The 15,508-nt window shown below is 36.0% G+C and overlaps 1 protein-coding gene across 1 annotated transcript in view; it reads right to left on the bottom strand.

The window, feature by feature from the left end:
- Positions 1–15,508, bottom strand: part of LOC148839443 (exostosin-1-like) — a 399,059-nt gene that overhangs the window by 55,299 nt on the left and 328,252 nt on the right. The window contains exons 6-7 of the mRNA XM_088933943.1: positions 5,656–5,774; positions 1,984–2,079 (exon numbers count right to left, since the gene is read on the bottom strand). Coding sequence (XP_088790069.1) covers positions 1,984–2,079; positions 5,656–5,774 — 215 coding nt within the window. The remainder of the gene's footprint in view (positions 1–1,983; positions 2,080–5,655; positions 5,775–15,508) is intronic.

Below are 15,508 nucleotides of genomic sequence, written 5' to 3' on the forward strand. Positions count from 1 at the left end.
GAAAAAAAACAACTTAAAACCTTATTTATGTCAGAAGACAAGGAAAAGAAAAGAAATGATCAATAAAATCAGACTTGAGCATTCTAACTGCTAGAATTGCATATTTAAAAGCAAATTAACAAAAGCCTTGCACTGCAGGTTTTCCAAAAACTGATTGTCTTTAATGCACCGTATGAACTCAAAACACCCACGTTGCTGTTTCTATACCACAGTAAATTACAAGTGGCATAGAGTTTAAAGCAACAGGCAAGAATGGCTGACTTGTTAAACTCAAAAGGCAAGCAGCTGAACACCCAGAGATATTTTAATGTAGAAGGTGGTTGTGATTATGGTGATACATATTATAATGCTGCTGAATTTACACTGAGACAAATTGTGAAGTAATTAGAACTGCTGCTGTTAGTTTTAAAATTAAAAAAAGAAAAGTGAGTCTGACATGAATATTTATGATGTCTCAATAGAATGGAAAGGATGCAAGATTCAACTACATACGCTGTGAGAAATGTTGTCTCTGCCTAGGAACTGCATGCAGAACCAAGGAAGTGTGCCCTTGCTGGGCCACCATACAAAGGACACTTCACTACTGGTGGGACTGTGTGGTCTCAGAGCTGAATATGAAGCCAGAAATGAGGGAAATGTCCAAAGTTTCTTTTTTCTCCAGCACACATCAGGCCATGAAGTTATTCAGAGCTGCTGGCATGCACTGCATTCTATATTTCAAGCTAGCTCATAGAATTCTAATGAAGAATTTATTCGAGTGGGTAATGTAAGATACATTGTCCAGTTCCTAAGATCAAAGAGAATAATTAATGCTAACCAATAGTCATATTTTCCCTAGACTGCTATTATTGCCAAATGTCCAAGAACAATAAGCTCCAAGTGTCTATATTCATTTTATTTTTATTTGTATTCCAGGTCTGACTTCTGAGATGAAGCAAACATGTGGACTGCCTTTTACAGAATGCCTTCAGCTACGTTCCTTCTCAGATGCAAAATATTTTTACCAGACAGGTTGTCATGGACACCACAAACTCAGAGTTAAAAGGGAGCCAGTGTATTGCATGATGGAAGGTAACAAAAACAGAAGATAAAAGCTTTTAAATGTAAGAAAGTGAAACATATTTTTAACAACAGGCATACTCCTTTCTTATGATTGCTCTGATTATAAGATTGAAAATAATTGAAGATTTAGACTATAACCCTTTAGGAACCTCATTCTGAAAAGAAATAGTAAGAGTCTACAAAAGATGAGTGCAAACCTCCTGTTTAGACCTGTGTAATAACTGTAAGATAATTTTGAACTCACAAAGGTGAGTACTCCTAACTTAGTGTGCAATGGGAATAATTAGCACAGCTAACTACATACTGTATGCCTAAATATAAAGTACAAAGGATAGGGAAAAGAGTCAGAACATATTATTATTATTAACATCCTTTACCTTGTGCAAGGTTTTTACTTGTGCGTATGTATTTTGGGGGTTTGTGAGTATGCCTTTCTTATCTTTGGATAGTTGTTATAGAACCTTTTGGGAATTAGGCTTCAAGTGTGAATGCTAATTTTCCATGTGTAACTCAAACATACCCAAGAAAGCCAACTCAAATGGACAAAATAGTTGTACCTACACATCAATATAGATTTTTTTCACATTTTCTTGCACACTTATTGTTTGCATTGTATTGCAATTTGTACTAAGGTTTTCTACCAAAAAGCATGTTACCACAACGTTTCTCAGATACAAAATTAGGACAAAGCCAGGTCTTAATTTTCAACGTCATAAATTAAGAATACAAATGCAACAATAATTATATTGTAATTTACAGAATATTACAAAAAGTTTTAAATTTAGGAATATCAGATTTTTTTAAAATATGATTAGGTGTAATAAAGTTAAAGTGATAAACACTTAATAGTTTCAGAACTGATCAGCCTTAAACAAAACATTTATGCTTTATCTAGGATCTCATTTGCACCATAACTCATACCTTTTTCTCTCCCTCGATGACTGTGATAGGCACTGTGGTGGAGGGCCACTTGTTCTTGAGAGGTAAAGGTTTGTCACAGTTCCACAGCACTATTATCTAGAGGCAAAATAACATTACCCTCAATGAAAAATTGGAATATAAACATTTGAACAACAATACTTTTGTTTTTCATTATATCATTCAGTTCAACATAAGCCCAGCAGTACACAAAAATGGGCATTAGAAATGTGGCTAAATTGGTGCAACTACATAGAGTATGTATAAATGATGAGATTTTGAAATAAGAGAAGGATGTGATGAGGTGAATATACTAAGAGCTCCTAATTGTGTGCCTTTATTTGTGGAACTGTAAACTGAATTCTCTATTAAGAGAATTCTCTATTTAGCTATTAAGAAAACAAGCCAAAGTGATCTCATGCCCCAGATACAAACCACCACCAACTCAGGCACACATCTCATCCAACTGAGACACACAGCCAAAATGAATGTCAGTTTTGGTATGCCAATTAAATAGTCCCTTGAGAAGGAGAACTTGAACTTCAGAAAACAGGGGAAGCAGCATGGAAGTGAGTGTGCAGCACTGAGTGAGTGTGGGAAAATGAACCATTACAAATACAGCTCCTTTAGATTCTGCAGAAGTCCAAGTAGCTAAAAGGTACCAATCCACACTGTGTCGATGCACTATGCAGTAACAAAGCAAATTTCTTCTGGAAATGCTGTCTCAGGTACACCTATAATAACCAGATTCATATGGAGAAGCAAATGTCAAACTTACAATAGAATGCCAAAAGAGTGGTCTCCTGATACTGGAGATCTAAAGGCTCTAGAGAAACCAGGGGCAGTGATTTCACTGTAACAAGCTCATTATGCATTGTGGTACACTCTTCATTATGCAGTAATCTTATACCACCTAGTAATAAACTTGGTGAGGAAAACTACATTTGTGACAATACAACTTTAGAATATTGAAGAAACCTGTCCAGTGAATATCCTGGGAGAAAACATAAGGAAAACGTGGTAAATGAGGGAGATTTTGACAGGCATGGATCTGTAATAATCCCTTTAAGATCTACAGAGGTGACTCAGGTTTGCACACTCTTCTGCAATTGCAATGCAAAATGTTTTAGTTGATGCTTATAGTAGTACTGATGAAATATACAGCAGATATGTACTTAGTATGAAAAATCCTTTTCGGCGTCAGCAGTTTCAATTATGTCAAAAATGACAGTGTAGAAAATCTAATTTTGAAACCAGTTTGAAGTGGTGCAGAAGAAAATAAATAAGTGGTGTAGAAGAAAAGGAGAAACAAGTTATTCAAATGTTATTGCAGTTTATTTGAACACTTTACTAATTAATATTGCATTTTAGGTTCACATTTGGATATTGTACATAGTGTACTTAGCTATATCATTAGATTTAACTTTTTTCAGTGGTTACTGTATATCCCATCTTAAAGTACTATCGTGTGAAATTGGCCTCTTCACTTACAGGAGAAGAAGCATGAGGCTTATTATCTTCATCATTGTACAGATGAAAATATACAGCTCACTGAGCAGCCACAAGAAACTTTTCAGAAATTACCTGACACTTTCTAATTACTGTCTTCATTTGCTGTTCCTTGCATACAAATGGCCGTATGGTAGATGAAGAAAGCAACTTTGGAAAACACTGTAAAAGGATATTTCAATAAGTAATTCATCTCGACATGTGGACGATGGGCTATAAATTTGTTCTTGTTACAGCATGTTGAGGCAGTTGGGCAGTTGACATAAATTAACAGCTCTGTCAGTTGCGAGCTCTTGAGTGACACCATGTTTTTCATTATTGGAATAGTACATGTTAAATGAATGATTAAATTAGTACACCCATAAAAGATCCATTAAATGTTGGACAATTCATCACATTAAATCTGTCTGCCTTATAAAAGCTAATTTATACAAGAATATTATCCAGACATTTCTTGGAAGAATCCAGGGTGTCATCTTCAACAACATGACCGAGTGCTTGTTTCATACTCCCACAACCCAATGTGTAATGAATTGCCTCCTGTTCTCAGTTTAAATGCACTGTGCTGGGTTTTCCACTTGTGCTGTCTGGTTAATGTTTCACTGCAGATTTTAAAGAAGCCTGCGGGATTGACTTTATCAATGTCTTTGAGGATTTTGAATATTTGTAAGATGTCCCATTGTAGAGTTCTCTGTTCAATATAAAAAACCGTTCTTTTAGCCTATCAGGGTAGGAAATTCATTTCAACTCAGTATTGTATTTGGTTGCTCTTTTCTGGACTGATTCCAGAACAGCATTGTACATAGAGCATTGTGCAATTGTAACATAACTATCCTTGATTTACATTCCTGAATATGCCTTTAACAGTACCTACATTATTATACTACATTTGTACTATATATACTATAGTATATGTTCTAGCCTTTACATAAATACCTGTACCTAAATCTTTCTCATCTTTAATATATTCCGGCTCACTATCCCTTAGAATCTAATATAGTTCTAATTGCCTTTATTAGAACGCATAAAGAACTAACTTATTAATATATGCAAGGTTTCCATAAACTGGCATGTATTAGTAAGACTAAGTGGTATAGAATTTCTTGGTTTTGTCATATTTTATATGGATGAGTACTACAGTCCATTAGCAATTCTTCAGTCAGTGGGTATAACACGTGTCTTGACAGACTGCTGAAAGAGTTTTGTTAGTGGCCTTTGAATAGCATCTCTTTCCTTGAGTATAATCAGTAGTACACCATAAGGTTATGGAGCTTTTAGTAGTGGTACTACATTTTAATACAGCACATATGCTATTAATATGGAATTCTATCTTTCCTCAGCTTGAGGCACGGTATCTGTTCCTTTCTTGGTAAAAACCTACAGTAAGTGAAATATTAATTGAATACATTTCATTTATATTTTTACATTTCTTTTTAGCTTGTGTTTTCAGTTCATTGTACTCTCTTTGAACTGTAACTTGTTTTTAGTGCTTTTGTCTTGCCTATTATATATACTGTATATACAGTAACATTTTTCAAAATTGATTTGTTTAATGTTGTGGGTCACAACTTTCCTGACTTTGATTTTTTTGCTGATGGGATATACTGTATCTGTTTTGTGCTCTTTAAGCTTTTGCCACCCACCTTGTACTAATTTATATTCTGTCCCATTTTATTCATCTTCATCTCATTCATTCACAGTCTATCTTCCTGAAATTGTAAACCTTTGTTTAGGACTTGTGGAGTTCCAAAGTACTTTTTCAAGGCATACCATATTGTGGCTGCAAATGCTCTAGTGTTTGTTTTACTTAATGGTTCTCTTCAATGTATTTAGTGTTTCATAACTGATCCAGTGGTAAAGATGCAGGCAGCATGTGATGTACAGTAGCCCCATACTGTAGTTCTTGGGTCTTGGTTCAATTACTGTGTTGGGCACATTATGAGTGAACTTTGCATGATTCCTCCATGTCCACACGACTTTTTGATGGAAATGGAATGCAATGACGTGAAATCTGTCCATGCTTCATGCCAAAATCCCTATAATAAGCTTAATTCCAATTAAAATAAATCGCTGTGTTGCTGAAGGTGTTCATCCAGTGTCTGGTACAGGGATCTTTATTTTCATACATATTTACCAATTATGCCATCATATACTGTACCATCTTACCTGAGCGCAGTATTTGGATTTGGCAACAGCAATGATCAGTTTGACAATAGGCTGTGACTGTGACTGAAGAGGGGTTACAGCCTGGATTACAGCTGTGAACTCTTGGGATGGACTTTTACCTGAAACATACAAATACAGGAATTTACATAATGAATATTCACTTTTAGAATCATTTTACCAGAATAATTCAACCACACTTAACCCTTAAACTCTTCTGTAAACTCTTAAGTGTTCATTTGTGAAAAGAAAAAAAAACCATTGTCAAGTAAAACTAGTATGTCAGAAAAATACTGTATATCAAACTAAACTGAAAGAAAACAGTCTAAACATTCAAATTATCATGAAATCCCAAATCAACTTTGAAAACTAGAGTATAAACTCTTCTGAGACACCATATTCTCATTCAGGAATCTTCAAATGACTGTTTACTCTTCAGTACCAGAAGTGACTTTTCAAGTTTATTTTTCCATAAACATCAGTTTCTCACTTTGTATTTCATATTCTTCATATTCAAAATCTTACAGCTACAGTATATGCATTTTATTAAACAAAGAACATTAGGATTATTATGAATACAATTTATGAATCTCTACAGCCTATAACAACAAGCAGACTAAAGAAAACGATCCCTCCATGAGCATTGACATTTACAGAAGGTACTGCAGACAGCTTTATAGAGGTACTGTATATGTGTTACAATTTGCAACAGCTGTGCAGTATTTTGTTTTTATTACAGAGACTGACCTCTGGGAAGACTAATGAAAATGTTTGTGAATTGCCACCTAAAGCTAAGTTGAGCTAAGAAAATACAATGGATTTAATGACAAACTTTGGCTTATTGGAATTTTTCACCTAATGTGGCCAGATGCTATAAGACACAAATGTAAAGAAGAAAGTTTGTCTCCACATTTATTTTAGAAAAGTGTGACGATAAAGTTGAAGCATTCGTCATGCAGAGATACAATAACTGATTTAACTTTTTAACTGCAGTTTGACAATTTAAACTTCAACTGAAATATGTATACTAAGCATCAAAAGACACATCCCTTACAAATGGAAAAAAAGAAAAGAAACTTCCAAAGCTTTCACCAGGAAAATTGCTTTTTTTTTATAGTAGCCACACTAACATTTTATTAAACATATATGACATAGGTAAATCCATAATGCTTATTCACACTTGTCAACAACAGGGTCAATCATCAGATGGTCAACTGTGAAATGTACAAGTTAGCAGTGTGTGTATCGCTGGTGAAAGCAATAAAAACTGTACATCCGTGATACACCAGATAGCATATGATATCTTGTGGGATTTGATCCCATTCCTCTCATAGAACCTGGACAAGAATGCACCTGTTCACTGGTCTCTGAGCCCCGGATCCCACAAGTCACCCCAGCCCACTCCACGGATATTCAATGGGGATCAAGTCTGGCAAGTAGGGTGCCAATGGCATAGATGTCACATTATCATTTTGCAAGGAAGTGATTGTTACATGAGCAGGACATGCCGGACGTGCAGGATGTGTTCTTCTAGATTGTTGTCACATCACCAGGAGCCCTCAGAAAGACATCAGGTGATGTCCATAGATTTGAACAATGAAGAACCATGTTACTGTACATCAGGTTGCCATCAAATGGAATGGCTGTCACAATTTGACGGCTCTAACATCTTGAACAGTTAGAGATTGCTAGCTGTGAACTGTTGCCAGGTAGAAAAAGTTAGTCCAGTCTCTACCATACCAATGGCACAAAGGTGTTTTCTCTTGATAATGTCAATTCTGAGTTTTTCTTTCTAGACTTTCAATGTATTAGATCACTTCATCATCGTGCCCAAATTAACGCTCTCACTAACGTAATAAGTAGTGCTTATGCAACAGTCTCTTGAGTGACACAGATACAATATACCATAGTATAGATAGTATACGGTAGTCACCTCAATCTACAAGACACTTTAGCTTTGTAGCTGACATAACCACCTTGCAAATTTAAGAGTGCTTGAACTGTTTTCTCTTGCATCACATTTTTATACCTCCCAGAACTACCCGTGCACCCACAGACCAGACAAAGCAGTAATTCTACATTACTGCCCTTTTTTATTTTCTAGCACTTATAGCATTCATCACTGTCTGCCTGATACTCAGAACACATGACACAAAACATAAGGACACGTGCACAAAACAATGTCCCAAAGGAGCAGTCCAGCATTGCCATTCTCCAAAAAAACAGCTCCGGTCTGTGACCTGGCATCTTCCACAGTGAAGAAAGAGAAGAAACTCTGTCTAGTTCTTTGATTATCTTAGACATCCTCTACATTTCCAGACATCTCACACAATGTGGTCCTATATGCTCCCCCTGAGTTTTGCCGGAGCTTTTCCAAACTGTCCCTGTCTTTCTCAATTCTGCTGTCAGCTCTCCTGATTTATTAAGTTCCTTCCTGGACAGGGCTCAGGGAGTTGTTATGAACGGTGGATGTGAGAATTGTCCTTGTGATGTCTTGGGTGTAGGCAGAGCTAATGGCTCTAGGATAATTACTAAACTGACTCTATGTAGATCTTCTTTGTTTCCTTCCTGCTCCCCTCTGCCTCAGGTCTGGTCTACACTGGCTCAGTACCACCACATCTTTTACTGTATAGTAATTGACTGGCGTCTGAGTAAACAGTACGTCTATAATGATTAATGAATTGAAATCATTGCAAAAACTTAGCTGATTTACAATTTTTTATTAAAATATATTTTTCTCAAAATTACACAATACATGCATAAAAGGAGTGATCAGTTTCTTTTGATCATCAGAATAAATAAAACTTTTAAAAAAAGGTTAATTGGTAGGTGCAGCAATTGTATACATTATGCAACATTTCCAGTCAGTCTGGTACTCATGATCAATTGCTATGCATGAAAACTTTAGACATTAGGTTAAAGGATAATCCACAGATCTATCCTGTCTTAGCAAAATGCTAAGATGTCTTGAAAAGCATTGATATTTATTGATTGAAAACCTCTAAACCTGGCCAGCAAGGTTAATACTCCCCAGAGGGAGAGCACTGTCAAAAAGGTGGGACAAGCAAGCAAATCATTTGAGAGTTCACACAGAGAAGACTTCATTAAAATTGACAAGACAGAGACAATTTACTTTTCTGAAAACCTTTAAAATACAACTCTCAATATGAGAGGCATTTTGAAGGATTCCAGAAGCTGCAACTGCAACCATGGCAATCCAGCAGGATGTTGTCAGACACAAATCTCATAATTATCGCCATGTTACTGAGAAATAGTTCAGTACAACTGTAATTTAAAAGCCCCAATATCCTCTTGTGTTCTGAGATGACAGCTTTACTTCAGTAGCTACTTTGAAACGCTTTTAAACAAATAAAATCTGAAGTCTTTCATTGATAGAGTGGCATGGAAGATATAGTGTTTACATGATTAAAAACAGGAGACTTAAACTGAAAATACTTGTTTCAACAAAATATTTATATTAGCCATGACAGAGCCCCCGGAATGAAAAAGCAAAAATCTTTCATGGTTTCCATAAAATTCCTTTAATATGCAAATGTGCAGCAATAATGTCGTGATGGTCAATGTAGCATCCAAATCATATCCTCCGTTATGCTCACTCTACTCAATATCCTTCACCTGATCATATTAATGCAAAAAATAGACTGTTCCATATAAACAAGTCTTTAAGCTATTATAGGATGGGAATTCCAGTCTGTCACATAATTCCTAAAATCCCTAGATTGGACTAAACTTGTGTGCAATCAATGGTCTTAAAATCATCATTTAAAAATTGTAAATGAAGTCCAGGTGTTTTATGTTAATGTTGTTTCCTTTTGTTTTCAGAAAAGTCTGCAAAATAAAATTGCAACCTAAAATTGTATTGATTCTTTTATGAAAGGAGTAAACTTTCCCAGTCCTCTACCGTACTAAAGCAACACAGTATAAAAATAGATACTATATGTATTCTATATAAGTCATTTTTCACAAAGACCACTGGCCACAAGGATCACTGTTTGAGGGGCATTGTGGAGACTAAGAAATTGACCAAATAATTCCAATACAGAAGAGAGAAACAAATACAATGGAATGTATTCACTTTCATACCGTCTGCACCAATGCTTTTTATGAGATCCAATAGATTAGATTTGCCATTTTGTTTTTTTTTAATGAACATACAGTAGAACATGATTCAAATGTATCAACTGACAATTAGTTTAATTATAATTAAGAATGCAATTTTGTCAAACACTGGAAACCAAGACTATCCCCAAAGTTTCCAATCTGAAAAGGCTAAGACCTAGAGAACACTTTGACCACATTTTACTGGCAGACTTTGAGCCTTGTCTGTTCATTAGCTGAATGTAACTCAGGATCTGAGTTTAATGAGCTAAATATATCGAAGGTTCTTCTATTTCTGATGAACAATCACAATATGCACATTAGAGGAGAAAGAAAAATATAATTGGTGTTTTCAAATTCTTAACATATAAAAATAAATAAATGTAAGATAAGCAAATACTGTGCTTCTTCAGCTACAAATAATTGAGATGCTATAAGGTGTCATAAGGTCAATTGACTTCTGTAAAATTGGTCCTGCTGTGAGGTGTGTGCCCTGCAATGGACTGGCATTTCAGCCAGCCAGAGTGTACCCTAGCTTGTTCCCATCATTTCCTGGGATGGGCTCTGGACTGCTGTGACCCAAAATTGGATGATGATGATGATGATAATAATAATAATAATAATAATAATAATAATAAGTTATTATTGTTAATGTTATACATGGATTAAGTACACTTCTTTTCATTAAACTTAAAACTTCATTTAAGCTTTATTAAAGTTTGGCATGATGTTGCGCGTTTTAACTTTCACGCATTTGTTAATCCATCTTAATTGTCCATGGGAAATTTGGATTTAAAGATGCAGACTAAATAACCTTGACACAGGCACTTGATAATTAAAATGATGCAGCTCTACAAAATTATGTCTGATCATATTAACATTAATTACACACTCATTTTAACACATTTTCACAGTCTGTAGTGTATCTTTTGTTCTCCTGTACTGTCTTGGCCATCATTCTTAAAATAGACAAGAATCTACAAGGCCGCAAAAATATTGAAAACAATAAGCATGTTATTTTTGTAATGAATGTGATAGGTGAAGCTAAAAAGATCTAATCACAAAGACAAATGAAGTGAATGATTGCTGTACATTTGTGTAGGACTATCACTGGTAAACGTAATCTGAAAACACATTACCACAGACCATTTCACTCCCTGAGCATCACACAGAGAAATTATTCTTTGACAAATTCCCCATTCTTAACTGAGGCTGAATACAGAACATTGAAACCAATGAATTAAGAATGAACACTTAATCTGTAATATCACTTTCAATATGGAAATAAATTTTACAGATGAAGAGTTCCCTAGAGATCATTTTACAAGCTCCTAAGGTCACTCGTTTTTTTTTTGCTATCTGACTCTGAGAGGTTGAAATTAAGCTTGGTTCAAAACTGACTCAATCAATAGCTCCAGAAATTTATTGGTTACTAACATAAACATGTTAACATGTAACTTTTACATTACATTACAACAGTTACTGTACATTATCAATGGGATGAGCTCTACAGAAAATTGAATTGCTGTATTCAATACATATTTTGAATGATTTCAGAATAAGAATAACATAACTGGCTGTAATAAAGCATTTCTATTTACTTCTTTAAGCTCTACTCAAAAATTAAATAAAAACAAGTAGTAACAACAACTGACTAAGTATCGTGATTGGGTAGTAGCAGAGTTCCACGTCTGTCATAAAGCTATAGTAGTCTGAAGATCAATATTTTTACTTAACTGAGATCCAAATTTGCTTAACTGAGCTTCAGAGTGTTAATAAGTTAACAGGAGTATTGAATATTATCAGGCCCCAAGCAGCTGACCAGTAAAGGTACCCCTTCTGTGTGCAGGTTGGATTACACAGTCCAAATGTTTCCAGTTTAAGCATGGGTTATGTCATTAACAAATTTCCCAAGTGGTAGCATACAATTGGTTAAGTCTCCCTGGAAATGGGTGGGCTCTGTCACTCACACTTGTCTGGCTTTTTGCAGAACAACGGTTACTAACCCCATTGGGGTGACTGAGACATCAGTGTGAGATGGGCCACTCTTTCAGCTTATGCTTAGTCTCTCTGCAGCTTAGTCTTAGTCTCTGCCTTACACCGTCTTCATTTTCTGTGTACCTGACGTTTGTCAGCAGCTCCCCTTTTGTGCCCTTTGTAGTCAGCGGTGCATTCTGCACTGGCCGTATTCACAGTGTGTCAGCAGCAATAAAGAACATGAGACTTTGCATTCTGCTCTGATTTTTATGTTTCAAGTTTATTTCTGGTCGTTCCAAGTACCACTAGTTTCCTTGCACTGTCATTCAAAAGCCTGTGACAGAAGTGCATGACCAGAGGTCATGGGCCAAGTAAACAGTGAGGTGTCATACTATGTCTCAGATCCCGAATGCTTATTTCAAGAAGAGATTTCAAAGGTGGGTGGTACAGTGGTGCAGTGGTTAGCATTACTGCCTGGCAGCGCTGGGGTCATGGTTGCAATTCCTGGGGTGCCATATGCATGGAGTTTGTATGTTCTCTCCATGTTCATGTGGATTTTGTTTGTTTTTTTCCCCAAATTCCAATAACTTGATGGTAGATTAACTGGCTTTTGAGAACGTGTGTGTGAACGTGTGCTTGTCTATATCTGTGTGATCTCAGCGCTGGACTGGTTGCTTGTCAGGATGGGTTTTGACTATCCCGCGACCCAGTTATGGTTAAAGTGATTATAAAATGGATGAATGGATTTCAAAGATAAATGACTTAAATGTTATTGTCGAAGTGGAGAAGTACAAAACAAACTCTATAACCACAGGAACCCTTCATATACAGTAATATAACAAAAAACATGTTGTGTGAAACGCCATTTCATCCACTGCCAGCACACAGCGCAAGTGCTGTATTTCATAAACTACTGTATGTGATAGTAATACAGAGACATTCACATATAATTTAGTTAATGACAGACTATAATACTGTATATTGTACAGTTATTGAATATGCGTGGTTATGCAGCTTCATTAGCATCAGTGCTATATTTTGGATGACAAAAATGGCAAAGAAGTTGAGGTATCCATGTTATTGCGCAATAGGCAGCAGAACAGGATACTTCAGAGATGCAAAAAAGAGTGCAAAAGAGTAAAATAACTGTTGACCCCAAGAGTTTACAGAAAAACAGACAAGATTGTTAATTGATTCAAATTAGACAACCCATACTTTATTCATGGTATATTATAGTTGCACATAATTAAGATACGGTATAAGCAAATGTTTAAAACAGCAACAAAAACGTTTAGGAGGGAAAATGAATAAAACCTGTGATTGACAGAAAGTTCAAGTAAAGAATTCACATAGAATTAAACTTTCAGATATATTAAAAATTTTACAAATTTTAAATGTAAAATATAATTAAAATTGAGTGTAGAATGTAATTGCCTTTTTGGGAAAGTAACCTAAATCCTTAAGTAGTAGTGCTCTTTATACACTGATACACAGCAGGGGAGAATACATTTATTGGCTGCTGGTAAAGCACTGCTACTAGGAAGCTTGTGCTTAATAACATGCTTTGTCCTCAGTGTTTGCCAGGAAGATAAAAAAATATACATTAGTCACCATGGATGTTTTGTTCAAATGGTGTAAGAGGGCCTGTGTCATAACAAGAAGGCACTAACAGCATCATAATACATCAATATCAATTCCTGACAGGAAAGACAAGTTGGAATTGCTTTTTCACTCAATAGCTGACAATCACAATTAGGTTTTTCTCAGCACAGGCTTTTGAACAAATTTAATCGTCTGCTACGATGCTAGAATATATAAGACTCTCCCTTTGTTTTTTTTTTGGTTCGAGAACTAACACAGTCTTCAAACTGTATCCAATTCCTGCTTTATGTTGGTGAAATGTTCTATGCACAGCCCATGAATTATAAAATAAATTCCAAATAAATAGTGAATGATTAAACCCATCAGAGAGCTGCATATCAATAGTGAATCACTGACGTTCTCTAGAATGTAAGCAGTCACATCCAGGTTCATAATTCACATGAACTTTTACCAACATTGTTATGCTGTGTGATCTCCTTCATTGTCTCTTACAGAGAAGAATACAACAAACACAAGTATCTCTTTGTGGTTTCACTTCAGGCTGAAAAGTGTCAAGGAAAAAATGTTGAAATGCTGTAAATTTGAACCAAGCAAGGAAAGTACAGCAGAGACAAAATGAAAGAAATTGTTTCCCTTTTTAACTTACTGGTATTACTGAACACGTCTACTATTTCTAAGCAACAGCAAACAAGGAACAAACAAAAGACAATTGCAAATAATCTACATACTGTATAAGCATATCTACTGTAATTAATTTATATTTTTAGATCAAAATAATGGAAAAATACAGTACATCATCTAAAATGTATATGCTAGAATGTGGTTTTCAAGCATCAAAAATGAAGCAGAAGCAAATAAAATTAAAAACTGTAATATCATATACTATACATATGTAAACAGATAAACAATGTTCAGAGTATGATACAAAGAATAGAAACTTGAAAAAGTAAAACTATCCAGTGTTCATCAAAAGAATTATCCATTTTCATTCCTCTATCCATTTATCCAATACAGCATTGAGGGGGAATCAGAGTCTATCTCAGCAAGCAATGCATGGATGGATGGGATGCCAGTCGATCACAGAAATAGTTTGTGTGCACCTATGTCTGTATGTGCCCTGCGATGGACTGGTGTCCCATCCAGGATGTATCCTGCCTTGTGCCCTTTGCTTGTCAGGATAGGATCCAGTTTCCCTGCAATCCTGGTTCACAGGGCACAGACAGACACAATCATGCTCACACTCACACAACTGCCGATTTACCTTCCAGTAAGTCTTTGGACTGTGGAAGCTGACCCATCTAGATATGAGGAGAACGTTCAAACCCTACACAGTACTGTAGCATCCCAGAAATGGAACCCAGGGCTGCAGTGCTGTGAACCAGCAATGCTAACCACTGTGCTACTGTGCCACCTATCCATTTTCATCACCTACTGAATTATCCTCTGCATAATGCTGTGGGGGCTCGGAATGTTCCAATATCTGATGGTACTGTACAGTATATGATCTTACAGCCTTCTGCTTACAAGAGCAGATGGGTTAGAAGACGCTTCTAGGCTAGGCACATATACAGTACCATATTATACAATATCCATTACATTACAGCAAAGCCAAGTAACCTGATGTAGATGCCCAAGCATGCATTTTTTCCTCCATTTTGTAATCAAGTGTTCTGTTCTAGGTGCATTATCTCTGTTAAAGGTGCTCATTTAAATATAGCTGGGGATTGCCCTTCCATACAGTATATATCCATAAAAAAGCTGCTTTTCCCTGGAAAGGGGCAAAGCAACCCAGAGGCTATCCTGGAAGTGCAGGGTCCAAGGAGAAACCACACCCTGGATGTGTCACCACCGCAGAAATGAAGGATACATGGCCGCCTTATATACCCTGAGGAGAGGGGGCTGAGGGAGAGCATCACATTCTTCTGACTGGCCTATCAGCAGTGATGATATAGAGGCTGCGGCCTTTACCCTGGTACTAGTGATATCCCATTCTGTTATGACTGCTCTTCGAAATGAAAGGGAAGTGTCTTACAGTATATAACCATTTATTACTTTAACTTCAATAAATATCTCTAAGGTTTAAAATTTAGATTGGATCAGCTATCATTCCTTTTAAGGTTTTTTGTAGGAGGGAAATGTAGATGCCTGAACATATTTC

This window comes from Atractosteus spatula, chromosome 2, assembly GCF_055471065.1.
Source record: "Atractosteus spatula isolate fAtrSpa1 chromosome 2, fAtrSpa1.hap1, whole genome shotgun sequence".
Taxonomy (NCBI): Eukaryota; Metazoa; Chordata; class Actinopteri; order Semionotiformes; family Lepisosteidae; genus Atractosteus; species Atractosteus spatula.